The sequence below is a fragment of the Ascaphus truei genome, chromosome 2 (genome assembly GCF_040206685.1).
Source record: "Ascaphus truei isolate aAscTru1 chromosome 2, aAscTru1.hap1, whole genome shotgun sequence".
NCBI classification, from domain to species: Eukaryota; Metazoa; Chordata; class Amphibia; order Anura; family Ascaphidae; genus Ascaphus; species Ascaphus truei.
In genome coordinates, this window is record NC_134484.1 from 435682392 (window position 1) to 435700773 (window position 18382).

The 18382-nt window shown below is 41.3% G+C and overlaps 1 protein-coding gene across 1 annotated transcript in view; it reads left to right on the forward strand.

Moving 5' to 3' along the window:
- ADARB2 (adenosine deaminase RNA specific B2 (inactive)) overlaps positions 1–18382 on the forward strand; it is a 623258-nt gene that overhangs the window by 490141 nt on the left and 114735 nt on the right. Inside the window, exon 4 of the mRNA XM_075587794.1 lies at positions 16513–16627. Within this exon, the coding sequence (XP_075443909.1) occupies positions 16513–16627 (115 nt within the window). The remainder of the gene's footprint in view (positions 1–16512; positions 16628–18382) is intronic.

An 18382-nucleotide genomic window follows, 5' to 3' on the forward strand; every position in this document is an offset into this window, starting at 1 on the left:
AAATGAGCGCACACAGTGTCACTTTTTGCCTCAATAACCATTTTTAACATGGTTCCCTAAAGTGCTGTATGTTGGGTGATAATGGGGAAAGGTGGGGTTGCAGACCTGCCTAAGACATGCAGATGAGCACACAGCTATATTTGCATATTTGCTTTCCTGTGGAGGGTTTTTGTCACTTTTTTTACTCACCATAACTTAACTCAGTATTATGGTTTAGCCTATCCCATAGCCTCTCTTGCATTCCCAGTAAAATCAACCCCACACTGATGAGACCCATCAAGGTCGAAACAGCTGTCTGTGGGTGGTTTTCTGGGTATGCACCTTAACCCTGGCTGTGCTCAAAGCTGTGACCATGCAGCAAGCTTAAGCCTATAGGGAACCATGTTAAAAATGGTTATTGAGGCAAAAAGTGACACTGTGTGCGCTCATTTGCATGTCATTTCCCAGAATCCCTTGCTGCAGTGGAAGTGCTGTATGTTGGGTGATAATGGGGAAAGGTGGGGTTGCAGACCTGCCTTAGACATGCAGATGAGCACACAGCTATATTTGCATATTTGCTTTCCTGTGGAGGGTTTTTGTCACTTTTTTTACTCACCATAACTTAACTCAGTATTATATATATATATATATATATATATATATATATATATATATATATATATATATATATAAAAATGTATGTATGTATATGTTAATAACTTGCATTTAAATATATTGATATAGCTCTCACCAGAATAAGATTTACGGATTAAAGTCAATGGGGCTTTCCGTGTTTATTTAATTTTTTTAACATTTTAACAGGATTTTTTTCTTTCTTCAACTTTGTATTTTTATTTATTTTATAAAACAACAACAACAGATAACATTACAGAGTTTTGAATTATGTATATATTGGGGAGGGGGGGATGATGGGGGATTAAGGGATATAAAAAATAAAAAGGGGTGATAAGGGACATGGCACAACAGTTAAATGATAACAATTTTTTGGGTTCAGTATTTGTTTATTTTTCAATATTATTATTCAATAGAACATTATTTTAATCGGCTCTTCTATATCGACATCACAAAGCATAGCAGGGATTTTTGTAATATTTTTGTATCTGAGGAATTGGTTATAAATTGATGTATGTATATCTTTATTTATATAGCGCCATTAATGTACACACAGCAGTCATAGACGTGACATCATCATATAAATAACAAATAATACGAATAACACATGATGGGAAGAAGTGCTTCAGATATACTAAAGGAGTTCCTGCCCCAAAGAGCTTACAATCTAAGGATACAGCACGAAAAGCTGTATCAAAGAGCCATAACAACATTATTTGGGGAATTATGGCTGGGGTGTACTAAGCCGTGATGCAGGTTATTGCAACCCAATACCGCGTTAACTACTTTTATAGGCAATGGGACTTAGCGCTGGATGAGGAGTGCAAAACCCTGCATCATGGCTTAGTGAATGCCGACAGTTTAGTTGTGCAAAGCTAAAGAATTGAACTAATTGACCCTTGCTTATGGGATGATATACAGATAAGTATTTAACCATATAATATGTCACGTTAGATGTAGACTTAGGACTTTTTGTTGTTTTGTTCTACAGTGATGCACTGCAAACTGCTATTTATTACGCTAAATCTGGATATTCTTGAGATGCAAATGACTGCTCCCCCACTTTCGCCATGAATACCTCACCATGGATAAGTACAGCCAAGTCTTCTCGGAATAAAGCTCCCTAGCATGTACTCACTTCTTTCCCAGGTTGGAAGCGCCTACAGAATCCTTACTGTACTTAGCTAATATACAGTACAAGGATTTACTATTCTTATGCTGTTATTGAGATGTTAATGTTTGCAGAATGTGCACCTGGTATGTTACTGATAAAGTGGCTACTGATCACAAGAATATATTGTCATCATTATTCATAAACTGATCACCTCCTCTACTTGTCTGGTCATAAGGGGAGATTTAAATCTGTTAATACTCGTTATAATAATGATAAAGATTGCAATGTCTTGGGGGGAAACCCTGAAAATGCTAAGCAGGAGGTCATCTTAAAAATCACCTACAGTTTCATTTAAAGTAAATACACCTTATTATACCAGATGTATGTATGTCTTTACTTATATAGCGCCATTAATATACATAGCGCTTCACAGCAGTAATACACGGGACAATCATATAAATAACAAATAATACAAATAACACATAATGGGAAGAAGGGCTTCAGACATAAAAGGTACATTTAGGAAAAGGAGTTCCTGCTCCAAAGAGCTTACAATCTAATTAGTAGGTAGGAAGAACGTATAGATACAGTAGGAAAATGACAGATGAGGAAAGCTTTTCAGTTTGCAGAATTACGTGTGTGTGTGTGTGTGTGTGTGTGTGTGTGTGTGTGTGTGTGTGTGTGTGTGTGTGTGTGTGTGTGTGTGTGTGTGTGTGTGTGTGTGTGTGTGTGTTGTATTGAAAGGATAAACAAAAAGACGATTGTGCTTTTATTATTCCTACTGTACTTTATTCTACAATGCCAAGGATTTGCATTCAAAGAGTGGATAATACAATACATGTACCTATTATCATTTACTGCCACAGAAAATACTTTCAATTGTACATTGAAGTGTTTTAAAAGAGAATCGATTGAGTTGTTGAAAGAGAAACATGTAAATAGACTTGAGAGGATTGTTCTTTTGAATAGCAGAATATTTTGTACAAGTTGGTTTAACCTAAGCCAGGGGTGCGCAAACTGGGGGGCGCGAGATTTTCTGTAGTGGCGCTGCGCTTACATAGATCCCGCACTCCTCCCTAAAGCATTTAAATTAAATGCCGGTGGACCGTGCAAGGCCTCTGTAAGCTCTCTTACCTTGTCACCGCCGGCTTCGGGCGACGCGTCACCATGGCAACGCGGCGTCAAATGACGTCACGGGGTCACGTGACGTAACACGACGTCACATGACCCCGTGACATCATTTGATGCCGGAGTCAAGGTAAGAGGAGGGGCGCGAGCAGGAGAGGAGAGCAGGCAGGAGGGCACAGGGGAAAAAGTTTGCCCCCCTGAAGCTGTACAAACAAGATTTTTTTTTTAATTATTATTTATTTATTTTTTAAAGCTTGTGGTCATTGTTGAATACATACCAGTGTGGCATTAAATATGAAAATGAAGGTGATATTATAATGATACATTGAGTCTAAGTGCTGCGAGGTATCACCCCTAGTGTGTCTTTTAATTTATTTGTAATTTCACAACAAACCACCATCATTATGGCTTTAAAGAAGGTGCAGTATAATGCAAAACTAGGGCAAACCAGTGCAAAAAACTGCATCACCCCCGTCAACACGTATCTTGCACAGTTACCCAACCGGGCCGCAACTGCTATTCTGTCTGCTCTCCAGGCACTTCTGTCCAAACTGTACTTCTCCTCCTTCCCACCTCTCTACCATGTTAACTCCATTTATATATCTCAGTGGTTGCTATTTTATTCTTAGCTCAAGGCTCATAAATTAATTTTCTACCTGCAGTTTTACCACTCAGCAATACACCCAGCCCTAAAACAAACACTTAAAATCCTCCTCATACATCTTTATTTCCATGCTTCTCCTAGCTCATGGTAGCAACCCATCTAACCTCATACCCATCCACTGTCTGTCTGTCTCAACTTTCTCCGGTGCACTTTGGATTGCCATTCACTTTCTAACAGGTTCCTCTCTGTGCATGATTTCTTCTCCCGGCTTTATGCATCATTTTGCTATAGCTGAAACTTGACTCTCTTAGTTTTACTTCACTGGAAGCTACTTTCTCACCTTTCTTTTTCCCACATCCCACATCACAAAAGCAAGGATGGAGATGTGGGCCTTCTCCTCTGCCCTCTCTGTCACTACTTGCCCCTTCCTTTGCCTCCCTCTCTTTTTTTTTCTTCCTTTGAAGCTCATACCATCTTTTATTCTACCTCTCCAGGTTGCTATCATCTATCACCCACCTATCTCTACTCATTCCCATTCTAACCTACCCTTTTATCTGACTTTCAATCCTGGATCTCCTTATTTATCTCCTTTGACTCCCATTGTCTTCTCCTTGGAACTTCAACTACTATATTGATGATCCCAGTATTTACCTGGTCATTCCGTTTTCTCTCCCTAATCTTCACCAATGGACTGCAGCCACTACAAATGGTACTCTCTCTCTCTCTGACCACTGCCTCATGTCACTTACTCTCTCTCAACTTTCTGTTTCATCATCTCTATTTACTCTTCATTTCTGTAGAGACCTGTGTTCGGTGTACTTACCTGCTCTAGATTCCACCTTTCACTCCTCCCTCTCTTCTCTCTGCTTCTGTACTTACCCTGACATCCTTGTAAAATAAAATGACAACTGTGCCTATTCTTCTCCCTTGATCTTTATGCCCATCTTCTACTCTGGCACTCTCACCCCTCTAAACCAAGACCCTGGGTAAACTACACTCATGCTGTGCACTCACTCCTCTGAATGCCTCTGGAGGAGATCTCATACTCTTGCTGACTTTGTCCATTACAAATGTGTCCTATCTGGTTTCTACTATGCTCTCTCCCAGGCTAAACAAAGCTACATTTCTTCAATCATCAACACTCATAAGTCAAAGCCACGCCACCTTTTCTCTGTCTTTGACACTCTCCTCAGATATCCATATGCAAGCTGCTTTTCTTTCTCCACTACACCTCAGACTTTAAATACTATTTCAAGCTATGGTGAATTCCACTTGCCAAGGCATAGCCTCTGTATCCCCTTTTATGCCTCCTCTTCCTAGCTCTCATCCTACCTTTTCAGCCAATGGGAAGTGGAGAATTAAGCATCCATCCAATCAGAGCCAAGTAGGGGCATATATACATGGCCCAAGAAGCTTACACTTCAGATCGGACTCCTGACGAAGCTGCCACGGCAGAGAAACGCGTTGCGTGAACCTGCAGCAGTTCAGAAGTGTGCCAGACTAGCCCCAGAACCCGTGAGGATCCATTCTGCGTTCGCCGACGAAACCGGAAGTGACGCGACGGGCCGAACCGGAAGTGACGCGACGCGACCTCGGGAGGGGGGTGGATGGAGTACACCTATGCTGCGCATCAATTGTTATGTGTCTAAGCACATGTTGATCATGTAAGTGCAATACTTATTGCCTTTTCAATATATCCATAGTGAACATACAGTGTTGCACTAGAATTGTCTTTATTTCCATTTCCATTGAGGGTTCGTCCTGCTATCATCTGGGAGTGTGTACAAGCAAGACCCCCCTGCACATTGCTGAATCTACCCACTGCATCTATTGCCAAATACAGGCTGTAATACCACTGGGATAATGTGAGTTCCCATTCATGATTCCTGCTCAGATTGCTGTATTCATTTAGACATATTGCACTATTTTGATACTCTTTCCCTTACATGTTTATGGTGATACCTGCGCTCCCCACAAGTTTCTCCACACCATCTCATCCTACCTGCCTTGATTCTTCTGCCCGTGTCACAGAGGAGGAAGTGTTTCTGTTGTTCTCCTCCTCACCCTCTACAATTTGTCATCTTGACCCCATTCCCTCCCGTCTCCTCAATCTTCTTGCTTCCACTCTAATCCCTATACTCACCAACATTTTCAGCTCCTCCTCCTGCTCTAGTACCACCTAATTTCCCGCTTGCAATAGTTACACCTATTTCTCTGTAACAATCACCCTGTTTCTCTCCTGCCTTTTGTCTCCAATCTCACTTGCTCCATTTTCGTAACTTCATGCACTCTTAGATCCACTAGTTTCTGCACTGCTCACTCCACTGAAACAGTCCTAACTAAAGAAGCTAATGACCTTCATGCTGCCAAAAACCACGATCATTACCCCTTCTTATAGTATCTGGCCTCTCTGTTGCATTTAATACCAACCTCTTCTCCTCCAAATTCTCCATACTCTTGATATTTATCACAAAGCTCTATCGTAGAATCCTTCTTACCTCCCCATCGTACTTTCAGCATCTGTTTTGCTAATGCCGCTTCTTCCTCTGACTATCTCTCTATCTCTTCTTGAATTGATACTGACACTAAAACCTGCATACCCTCAATCTCTCCTGTCTTGATTATTGCAACTTTCTACTATGTGGCCTTCCAGTCTGTCACCTTTTTCCCTTATATTCTATCCTAAATGCTGCTGCTAGAGTCACTTCACTCTCTCTTAAATCTGTCTCTGCTTTTCTCATGCTGAAATCCCTCTCCTGGCTTCCCATTAAATCCCGTATTACTTACCAATTTCTTCCTCTCTCTTTTAAGGCTATATGCCCTTTCTTACATTTCAGCCCTACTGTAATTCTTCCCTATAACCCAGCTCGCCTCTAGTGTTCTGCTCATGGTTGTATTCTATCTCCCCCTTTTGTATCTAAAGCCCTCTCTTCTCCTGAAGCCTTTTTCACTTACTGCCCCACACCTTTGGAATGCCCTTCCTCTCCATATCCTGCATCACCTTCTCTCTCCACCTTGAAGGCCCATCTTAAAACTCAACTCATTAATCCAGCATTCTATTTGCTCCAAAGTACTTGTCCTTGAACATGTACCTCCCACAACCTCTTGTATGTGTCTCTTACCTTACTCTCTGGGTTCTCCTAATATACCACATAGGTCGCAAGCTCTGTGGGACAGGGCCTCTTATCTAAAGTTGTGTTTTTGGTTTGAAGTGCTTATTGCCAACATGTATTACACCCCGTGTTGTATTGCTGCTTCTATTACTGCTGTACACATAAAGATATACATACATTTATCGAGAAAAAGGAATCCCATTGAAAGCATATGGAGTTTTTCCTTTGATATATCTGGTTCAATTTTGTTTTATTGGGGCTGCCCCAGTTTTCCGGTTCTGAGAATTTTATAAGTATCCCTTCAAATGTGGTCTATGTAACAAAGCAAACGTGTGGCAATTCTGGGGCAAAGAAATCGCATCAGGCGTATCAATGAAACAAAACCATTGAAAACATAATGCTTTTTTTTTTTGTTCCTTGATACATTTTATGCAATTGTTTTGCCCCAGAATTACATTACGTTTACCTTGTTACATAGACCCTTCAGTCTTTGTGGGCGGGCGTTAAAAGCCGTAGGGTCCAGCATGCGTGTGGATGTTGGGGGACCATTACATAACTAAAAAAACTAAATGAGTGACTTACTAACCTTTTTACCTTATTTGTAGGTATTTACAGTAATATAGTCATTGTCACCATATAAAATATCCAGTTCAGAAACACACAGGTGGAGGTATACACATACTAAGTCAACAGTGTGTCTGTGTTTTCATTGCTGTGTTTAACAAAAATAGCGCATCTTGTTTAAGGGAAAAAAAGCTGTTATCAGAATTGTATTTTCTTTAAAACACTGTTGTGCTGATTTCCACACCAGCTATTTAACCCATCATTAGGGACATTTTGATGAATAGTCTCTTTGATTGAAACATGTGCGGTTTTCAGTGATTCGGCTTTCGGTAAAACACGTGTAGCCCTCTTACCCCAACCCTAAGTGAGATTGAGGATGGTTGGTGTATCTGACTACTTATCAGTGTGGTGCGGTACCTGTTTGGCAACCAGGAGAGCTGAGCTTCTGCCACGGGGAACCTGGGGTATGTACTTACACTCGGTGCAGCGCCTCCACTGATGAGGGATCCCAACGGGGTGGGAGTGTGCCCTCACCAGAACAACCATACAGTAAATACACACCGTGTGAATAAACAGTATTTACTGAGCATGAACTTTAACTTCAATAACACTCTCTTTGCATAACATCAAACTATATATGAATAACAGTGCATCACTCTGAATGCATACCATCCCCTCACCCACATGTCCATCATCACATCCCCCTCAGTCTCTTGAGTGTCCACAACAGTAAAGAAAGTGTGAGTGTGAGGGATAGCGCTTCCCTGTGTTGGGGCCCGGTGGTGCACTTAATGTATACTACCTCCCTGACCAGTCCTGGTCAGGAAAATCCTTGGAACTCAGCAACACCGCACAGTGATCCCACGGCGTGCTGCGCTGCTCTCTGCAGGAATGGATGCACACGCTGACTCCACAGGGAAGGGAATCTCCAGCCGGGATGATCCTTTATCACAGTCTCTGATACACGCTGTAGTGACAGTCAGGTACTGTCAGACAGAAATCCTCTTGCTCTCTAAATATGGTGAAGGAGTCCCTGTCCTAAGGCCGACCCTATACCATATAGCTTCCTCTGGTGTCATAGGGGACTAACTGGGCCCTGGGGTATACCTCTACCCTAGTCCCTGCACGCAGAAGAACTCTCCCTGTAGCTTCTGTCTGATCCCAGACTCTGGCAGCTCACCACATGCAACTGGCACTGGTGATATAACACACACTGAACAACTAGAAAGCAACCCCCCTTCTTCCTATGAGGGGCCTCTCACTGACACAGCCAAATAACTGCTGTGGTTGCACTTCAAAGCCACACTGTATATTCTAGTCAGAGCACACAGCACGGCAGCTATGCCACTGACTAGATTTACACACACCTAAGGGCACGGTCCCTATCTAAGGGGCCTTCCCTAAGAACTTACCCACTAACCTAGTGGGGAGTGGGACCTACCTGGGACCTGGGGGTAACCTGGCCTAGTGTAAGAGCCTTGCTCCTTACACACTTCCTCCCCCTTCCTGCTCCCAGCTCCAACTGCCAAACGTGGTCCCCGCAACATTGTATCCTTCCTCCACAAGAGAAGCTGCAAAACCCTATTTGCTGGCTGATGTGGGTGAAAGGGCAATCCCCAGAGGCTGCTGGGAATTGTAGTCCACTCAGGACCTCTGTAGCATTGGGACCGCATGCGCTATCCTTACTGTGCCTGTGCAAAGCTGTAATAGTCGCTGCTATGCTTAACTGCGCCTGCGCGACCTCTAGAGAGCCTTCCTGCCTCTGTGCCTTATCACAGGTGAACCGGGGAGCCAAAGGGGACCTGGCTACACACGTTTTCTAAGAAGTTTAGCCCTTATCCAACTTTGCAAAGTCTTGCCAGACCATTTGAAACCTGAGGAGAGACCCAACACTTCAATAGTATGGAAAGCAGATTGCCATATGCCCTACAAATCAAGTATCAGGTCATTAGCATTGCTGCAGCAGGATATCCACAACTATTAGGCTAAAAGACAGCATGAACCTTGACAGAAATAAATGGAAATCCAATATGTTTGCAATGAATGCCTTTCGCTTAAATTGTGTCCTTACCATCCAGAATAGAATTGAGTTCCTCGTAGTGCCTCGCTGAGATCAAGAACAGCGCAGAGAAGTTCTGTTTAAGCCCAAACTGCCGTTGGTTATTAATATATCCCAAGACATACTTGAAAACGAGAGTTAACTCTCAATGTATTATTTCCTGGTTAAAAAAAAAAAATAATTATAAAAAAATAATAATAAAATATGCTATAGAAATCACAACTGATGCCGGTTTATGTATATATCAAAATAAATGTAACTTATCTTAAGTTACCTTTGCATGTTTATTACAGTACAGTATGTCTACAGATGATGGCATACTGCAGTAGTTGCACTTTTATATACAGTATAGACCTTGCATTTTTTGCCAGTATTGATCTTGACAAGCCCAACATGATGCTACGGAATACAAATGCGAACCATTTCATTTTGGTCAGGAACACCAGAAAAAGATAAGACATTTTTCCCATTAAACAGACTGAATATATTGTTACGGGAGTCTTGTAACATGAATTTAAAATTAAAGTTTTAGCACTATAGACAAAGCAATATTTTCTCAGCATTTACCATTCCCCAATGCAAGTCGCTTTATAGAGCTTTTATGTAGTTAAAGAAAACCCATTTGTGCTAATTTAATATCTGTTCTAGTACAACAGCTTGGCACCTGAGGCTTGTCCTAAAGCAGTTACAATGCTGTGAACTGAACATGCTGCTTCCTTGTTTTGTATTATTCAGCACTTGCAGCCAACCCTAAATATGTCCCTGTAGAGAGAGGCTTAGGGGTTAGGGTTTATGGGTTAGTAAAGAAACTTCCTTTTAGGTATTGTTTGCCAGTATTGACTTCAAAGTCATTCTATAATATTGATATTGACATGATTCATTACCATAGCAAAAAAAATGCACAACATTGTCAGAATTAAGTACAAGCTGATAAACTAACACTGGGTTCCTGTGGGGAAATAGCTTTTCCATTTTATTCATACAAATTGTATAGAGACTAAGGTGGTATGTATCTTTTAGAAATCAAATGTAATTATATTCAGATAAATCCACAGCGTTGGGTTGCAGGTTTGTATCAAAATAATTTAAATTAGAAAATGTTGCAAGTAGTTACAGTTATTATTACTCAGGGGTGTTGCAGATACATTTCCGTATACTTTTCAGATGACCACAATGAGAAAAATGCCTGGGGTATATTTACCTAGCATATAAGCTAATTTAGAAATAAGCTAATTTAAAGAAGCATTGCCTCTTGGCTTATTCTTGGCTAGGTCTTGGCTTATTTTCTGCTAGGTCTGAAGCAGGGCGTCTGCAGAGCTGAACCACGTAGAATTTAGCTCTGGAGACCTCATGCTTCCCGAGACACTTACCTTGAAAGGGGCTGTCGGTAGCAGCCACAACTGGGCACAGACAATTACTGTTTAAAGGTCCCGCGGGCCAATAGGAAGCCGCAATGTCATCCCTTGCGGCTTCTTATTGGCCCGCAAGACGTGGGACCTTTAAATAGAAGAGAGGGAGCTGACGTTAACGCTGTGCAGAAATAAACATTTTATTTTTAAATGTATATCAGCTATTTATAAGAACCTAAGTAGGCATAGTACGTTTCTTAGGGGCTAGGGAGCACAGGAGCCCACACCTAAATGAGGAAAAATGTTATCGCAATTCCAAACTTGCTTTAGAAAATGATACACAATCATAATATTTGGCCATTATTCAAAAACTAGAGAACACTTAAAAACAAACAAACAAACAAACAAAAAAAAACTGTGCTTAGATTTTACCAACTTTTTAATATTTATTTATGTAAAAAAACAATAAGTAATAATAGATAATGACAACTATTATTAAGCACACTGAATATTATGCATAAGGGAACGGCTTGCGCTGTGGGTAGCATACAAAAGCTATTTAGCATTCTCTCGATTTAGTTCTGGAGATTGTGAAAGGAACCTGCGCTGGAATGCAAATATATGGAATAATTTAGATTCTTTTAATGCCACTCGTCTACTTTAAAACAAACAGCAAGGAACTTCAGATAAGGGGAAATAAAAACTCTCTGTTTCTCTGTATCTCTTTAGTAGAATTTGTCCAACCCATATGCAAATATAACCTTTCAGATATTTTCTGTCCAATAAGCCCAGAGGCAGGAGCTGAATAAAAAATGTTTACTAAAAGGCTTTCTTTCTTATAATCTATTGATTTAATATCTTTGTGACAAGAGTTGAATGCCAGTTTTACCCGGGTGGCTACCAGTGCAAATCTCCACACATTTGTCTTATGTACATTATTTAGCATAAAGTAGTGCAGAATGAGTGGGATTTGATTCACTAGCTACAGAGACTACTAGTGCTACGGATACGGTGTGGTGATCGTATTAACAACATAGGTTAATATGGATAGATGGATTGTTTTCAAATAAGCACATATGGACTTCTACTTTTGCATGTTTATAAATGTAATAAAACATTAAAGCTGCAGTTCAAGCTGCCGTTTACAAAATATATATATTTTTTATTCCATTTGTAACCCAGTCCCACATGGTTCCCTGAGGCTTCCGGTGTTTCCCCCTTACCTCCAATGTCACGGGGCGGGGGGGAGTAAAAGCTGCGCATGCGCAAGGGGGACTGCGGCGGCGATGTCAGGTTGAGCAGGCGCAGTGGAGCAGGCGCACGCGGGGCCATGCTAGAAGGCTCTGCAAGGGACTACAGCCCCAAGCAGGCATAGGGGCATGTGACACATGACGCCAGGGAGCCAATCGCACGACTGAGTTCTTCTGCAAAGGCAGTTACATTCCGCGCATTTAAACAAGGAAGGCAGTTGGAGCCGGGACTCAGAGAGGGGAAGGTGTGTAGGTGCAGGGGTCTGTGACCCTCTGCACTAGGACAGAGACCCCCAGGCCCCAGCTAGGACCAACTAACCCTAGATTGTGGCTGCTCTAGGGAAGGCCCCATTAGTTAGGGACACTGCCTTTAGTGGTTAGCCAGATTAGGGCCACAGCTGATTCTGGAACATTTTGTTATCTGCAGTCTGGGACCAGACTGAAGAGAGAGAGCGAATATCACCGCAAGGGTCACTTCAGTGGGAGGGGTTCGGCCGGCGGAGGATATCATAGGATCGGTGGATCCCTTTACCTCTCATTGTCATCACGCTCGGGTGTGGACACACCCGCCAGGTACCTGGTCACCAAATGTGCACCAACACTACTGTACAGTATGGCGCTGATCACGCCTATAAGGTAGGGTATCTTTTGGGGGACACTCAGATGGTGAGGCGACCCCGGGACTCTTCTGGTATGGTGGACACGGTATGGGGAACACGGTGGTGGGACAAAGCCAAGCGCGGCTAGTGATAACTGTGATAGCTGTAACCAGTAGGGTTATTATATCCTCTGTGTTGATTAGTTTATATATATATGAGAGTAAATGGTTATTGCATAATCTGTGAGCTGTTATTATTGGTTCCTGTTCGGGGTTATCTCATATAATTGGTATCCGGTGCAGGTGGAGGCGCTGCCACTTTACAGTATATATTTGTTAACTCAGGCTCCCAGTGGCAGAGGCTCAGCTCTCTGTGAGCTGAGGTACAGGTAACGCCAGCACCAGTAGTCCCTTCATGCTACAGGGAAAAATGGCTACACATTCAATATGTGCATCAATACAATCTACACACTGACAAGTGATTAGCTAAGTTGCCGATCGATCCGTTCTCCTGTGACCGATCAGCGAAGATTCGGTTCGGGGGTTCACTAAATCCCTGTCAGTGCAGCAAAAGAGGACCCATGATGCAAAGTTCTGTGAGGAAGATCATGTGACCAGGCAGTCACTAGATACAATTGGTGCACTGCTAGAGAGAGGGCAGAGCTCAAAAAGGTGTGTGCCAGAGACTGTTTCAGAAGAGGAAGGAGATGTGTTTTTGTAAATGGTTGCCAAAGAAGCAAAAAATGCTTGTTACATTATAATACATTCAAAATGTAATTTAAAGGGGTTTTTTTGTTTTTTTTTAATACTACAATATTTTCTCATAGTACAAAATTGATTTATAAAAAAAAAAACATCCAGGATATTACTTGGTCTGCAGCTTTAATACCACTAACAGACCTACTGTATTTAACAAAGTACAGTTGCTGAAGACTGAAGAAGAACAAACATAGTCCAACATCTCAAAATTGGAAGTAGGGAAGAGGCTGGTAATTACAGGATAGAGAAGAAATTAGAGATTGGCGAACATGTCAAAATTCAAGCCGCAAATTCTGGGCTGGTTTTATTTAAAAAGTGGGGGAAGGGAGCTGGGCACAACACAAGGCACACCTGGGAGATACGCAAAGTATATTTAAATGACTCACAACCCACACCTCCTCAAAGATTTACACAGGGCCTTTCCTGCAAAGCAAGGTCTTAAGGCAACTTGTGAGGAAGGGGTACTGTCAGGCCCAACAACCTCTGTAATTCAGAGCAGTAGCCCAAGCAGAGAGTTGAACCCGCTGATAGCTATGTTGTTGCAGCATACTTTTGAGCACTACAGCTCACACCTGTAGCTAATCATACTTATGGACACTCCCCATGGCTTCCTTTAAAAGCAGGCCACTTCCACTTTCTGGTTGCCAGTTCAATGTGCCATCTGCGTGAAAAGGAGTACACCGGAGATACCTGTGATATATGCTAATAGGATATGCAAAGTATAGGAAGGAAGCCAGGGGGAATACTGTCCATGAGTATAATTAGCTAAAGGTGTGAGCAGTAGAGCTTAAAAGTATGCTGATATAGTGGAGTATACTGACAGTACCTCCCTTCATCACAAGGTGCCTTAAAACCTGGATTGTCAGGATTGGCCTTGTAAAAATCTTTTAGGAGGAGTGAGTCATCTAAACATACTTTGCAAATCCTATTAGAATATCTCCCAGGTGTGCACAGGTGTCTCTCCCCAAGTTGTTTCAAGATGGGTTTGAGGGGATATGTAAAGATCCTGAGACTCTAGTTAAATATGTCTTCTCTCTCTACTTCTCCATGTCTCTCCCCATGATCTCTCCCCCCGTCCCCAAGATATGAACAATGGCTGAAAGAAACTCCCATATTTGCCCATCTTTAGAGATTATTTCAAACAAATCAGATAGTTGTGGTAAATGGAGTCCAATCAGATGGGCAAGTGACCAGTGGAGAACCTTAGGAATCTGCACTGGGACCTGTGCTCCTTAATGTCTTTATTAGTAATTTTACAGATAGCCTTGAATGGAAAGTATGTTTTTTTCCAGACGGCATAGAAATTTGCAACAGGGTTGACACTCGATGTTAATGCGTTAGATAGATGATCATGAGTGCGGCAAACACAGTTTGATGCCAAAATCGTGCTCTTGTGCCACAAAACCCCAAGGGCTGAATACAGGATTAATGTATTCTGCACTATGATGTCAACCTGTAGACAGAAAATGTTGTTGCTCCTAACCTCCTAGGGCCGTTGGGTTGGCGTTATCTGCAGCGAGGGTGAGTTTTTTTTAAAGATTGGTTTTATAAGGGAAGGCAGGGACGGGAAAAGCATTCCGGGCCCCACTACTACTGTGTTCCCCGCCTACCCTCCCCCTTTTTGTCAATGTTTCTGTCTGTTCTAATTGTGCCAAAAAAAAAAAGGAAGGCTAAAGAAGCATCTTCCTAACCTTACCCTAAAAAGCTTAAGCCTTTACCCTAAAACACATAAAGTTAACCCCTAATGCTAACTCTAATCACTTACCTTAGCGGCAAAATGGCCGGCAGCTAGCTGCCCTCGGCGGCTGATCGGTTACACTAAATGGCAATGGCGTAGAGGCTGCGACGAGATGCCGGTGGCGAGATGTCCCATTTCGTATGGCTGAGGGCAACTTTCCATCCTTGTGTGTTAATTTCTCCCCAGGGTCTGAGTTGTAACCAATAGCTTTGTATTTCTTACCTTTGGCACTAAAGGATTAATATGGTAAATGCTGTCATTGAAATGCTGCCTGGCATCAGTATAACAGGCTGTTCTCACTCATATGAAGTGAGTGTCACTCGCTGCAAGACAACATCAATCATTTTTATGATCGAGTATCTTACAAATATAATTTGAGTCACACATTTGAACAACTATGAAACTGTAATCTTTATCATAGGCCCCAAGTCTGTAAGATTCATCATTCATTGAGTTTACGCAGCATTCATTTGGCTGCTGTAAATGCTGCTGGCAGTCAGTAAACAACCTTTGATAAATAGTCAATCTCTCTAAGTCAGTGTACACTTACCCTCAGTAAAACCATAAAGATATAATAAAAAAACAGGAAAAATATATATTTTGTTTTCTATTTTTTTCTGTTTGTTTCCTTCATTAACCTTTTCTGCTGAGTGCCGGTATCAAAAGATTTTTTTCGTTTTCTACTTCTATGTAATCATTGCAAATTAAAGTGTCTGTACGCTGCTTTTAAAAAGTTTGTCGAGTATACTGTATATTGCATTAAAAGCATAATCGATTGTGAAGTATCAACATGTTATCAAAATATTAAACTAATTGCCCCTAGTATCTGAATTGGCAAGGTAAGGCTATGGGTAGAAACTCCATTTAAAGCAGGAAGTATAATAAACTACATTGGGTAAGTTATATTCAGAAAATAGATGGTGGAAACAAAATGTTGATGATAGCACCAAATAAAAATAAGAAATATTTTTAAAACATTACATCATAGGATATATTTGCAGTATAACAACATTTATATAGCGCCCTTATCCATGGAGCGGTACATTAGTTAGTAAATAATTACATATGGAACAGTTCATGTGATGGCACAGTCATTGTTAATATGTCTTTGTGGTGGGCAGGGGTGGGAACATTATGGTCAGGCCATGGGTTAGGTGTATTGAGAGCTTGCTTGCTTGGTGGGTAAGGGTTGGGCTTAGGTCTCTGGATGTTGTCTTGTCGGTGGCATGGTGATGGATCTGACAGTTGGGACAGTGGGGACAGTGGAGGCGATTGGATCGGTTAGGTGGGTGAATGTGGAGGGTTTTGGAGAGACTTTAGGAAGGTTTAGGAAGGGATCATGGAATGTGATGGAGAATAGATGAGTTTTGGCTTCTGAAGATAGTTAGGGACGGGGAAGGTTGGATGTGGTGGGGGAGCTTTCTCCAGTCGAGGGGGACGAGTAAGGCGAATGACCGGAATTGAGATGGGGCACAGTGTGCTGGAGGGGGAGGGGGAGTGAAGGTTTTGGCAATCAGGGAGCAAAGAGGATGAGAAGGGGTGTAGCGAGAGATGAGTGATTATGTTTACAATTTTTACAAAATGTACAATGTTTACAATTCATTATTATTTGTTTGTTTTTCAGGACTTTGCAGATTCCATATATCAGCTTGTGATACAGAAGTTCCAAGAGCTGACGGACCACTTCTCCTCAGTGTGCACACGTCACAAAGCCCTCGCAGCAATCGTTATGACCAGAGGTAAGATAACTGCTTAAAGGGTTTTCCAGTGTTAAGAGTTCTTATGGTTAATATTGAATCCACCGAATGGTGAATAGTCACAGACCCTAGTCTTCCCCTTACTATAAGAGGGCTGAGAATATGAGGATAAAAGCATTCATTATTCCAGCTTCCAGGCAATTCCTCAAATACAAAGATACTTTAAATAAAATGATCTTTGCGATACTAAAACAAGCAAATTCGATTCATGTTTTCTAGGAAAAATGAGACAATGTAGTTTTATCAAATAAACCCATTAAAGCAGATATCAGCCTTTTAAGTACTATGGCACTCTTTGCATCTGTATTGTCACTCCACTGAACCCTTTAATGTGTTCAACAGCACAATCCCAACTCACTTATCCTATGTATGTAAAAAATAATGTGGGGAGGGGGTTGCTGATATTTTATAAATAAACTAAGAACTAATTATATTATATTTAATTTAGTCAATTACAGAATAACAATAAATCACATTTTTTAAAGTACTGGAATCAGTGATCTTTAATGTATTTATTAGTGACATTACACATTTTCTGGAAGGGATAGTATTCCTTTTTGCAGATGACACAAAGATCTACAACAGGGTTGACACTACAGGGGGAGGGGTGTAAATAAAAGCAATGACGACTTGGGTAGAATGGAGGAATAGGCAAAAGAACGGCAACAACCATTTAATTGCAAAAACTGCAAAAGCGTGCACGTAGGTCACAAAGATCTAACGGCAGAGTACAGGACTAATGGCACTATAATGTCAATTACCATAGAGGTAAGGAATCGGGAGTCATTCTTTAAGCTAATTTAAAGAAGCAAACCAAGCGGCACTTTAAAAAATATATTATTTTTTTTGTTTGTTTTTATATATGCAGCCTTTGATTACCTTTATTGAAAACGAATTACCTAAGCTGCTGATCGATTTGTTCTTCCGTGATCGATCAGCATAGATTCTGCTTAGTAGGGTTCACTAAATGGCTGCCTTTCAGTTTCAATCAATCCTTCAGTCAGTGTAACTCAGCAGCTACAATGTATTCTTATATTACTATGGTAACATTATCTAGTGTTACAGTTTGCAGCTCCAACTGCTGGGAATTGGCAACAAATTATCACAAACAGGAAAGTGTTACAAATATGTTGCACTGCTGGGGAAGGCTGTTAAAACCAGCTATAGAAATTAAAGATCATGGGACTTTTGTGGGGGAGCCACAGCTCGTACTCCTACTTTTTGGAAACACATACTCAGTATCTTGGCCAAACGACCTAGCAAGAGGTTGGGGCCCCCCAGTACCTCCATGGAAATGAGCATCACCTTCTATTACAAATAACAGTAAAATACAACATAACCACTCTTAGGCCCAGGTTACAAAACATGGGGTTGCAATCTGTTTTGGCCGGCATGTCCCCTTTAAATCGTTATTAACTAGAGCAGACAGGGAAGGTCGATTCCTGATATTAGTAGGTTCTCTATTTGGCCAGGAGATAACTGGGGCAAATATCTACGCGCCAAACAAGGGTAGCAAACTAAATTCCTGAGATCTTTCTTTGATATCCTGGTTATATACTTATATACTATGGACACATGGCCAGACGTTGATTGATCTTGATATTACAGTATTGTACGCCGTCTTCTCCTTACCTATATAAGGTTTGCTGCCGCATCATTTTCTTGATTCATTTTAATAACATTTATTTATTTTATTTTTATTACTAGTGGAGGTTGAGTGCATCACAAGAGATTCTT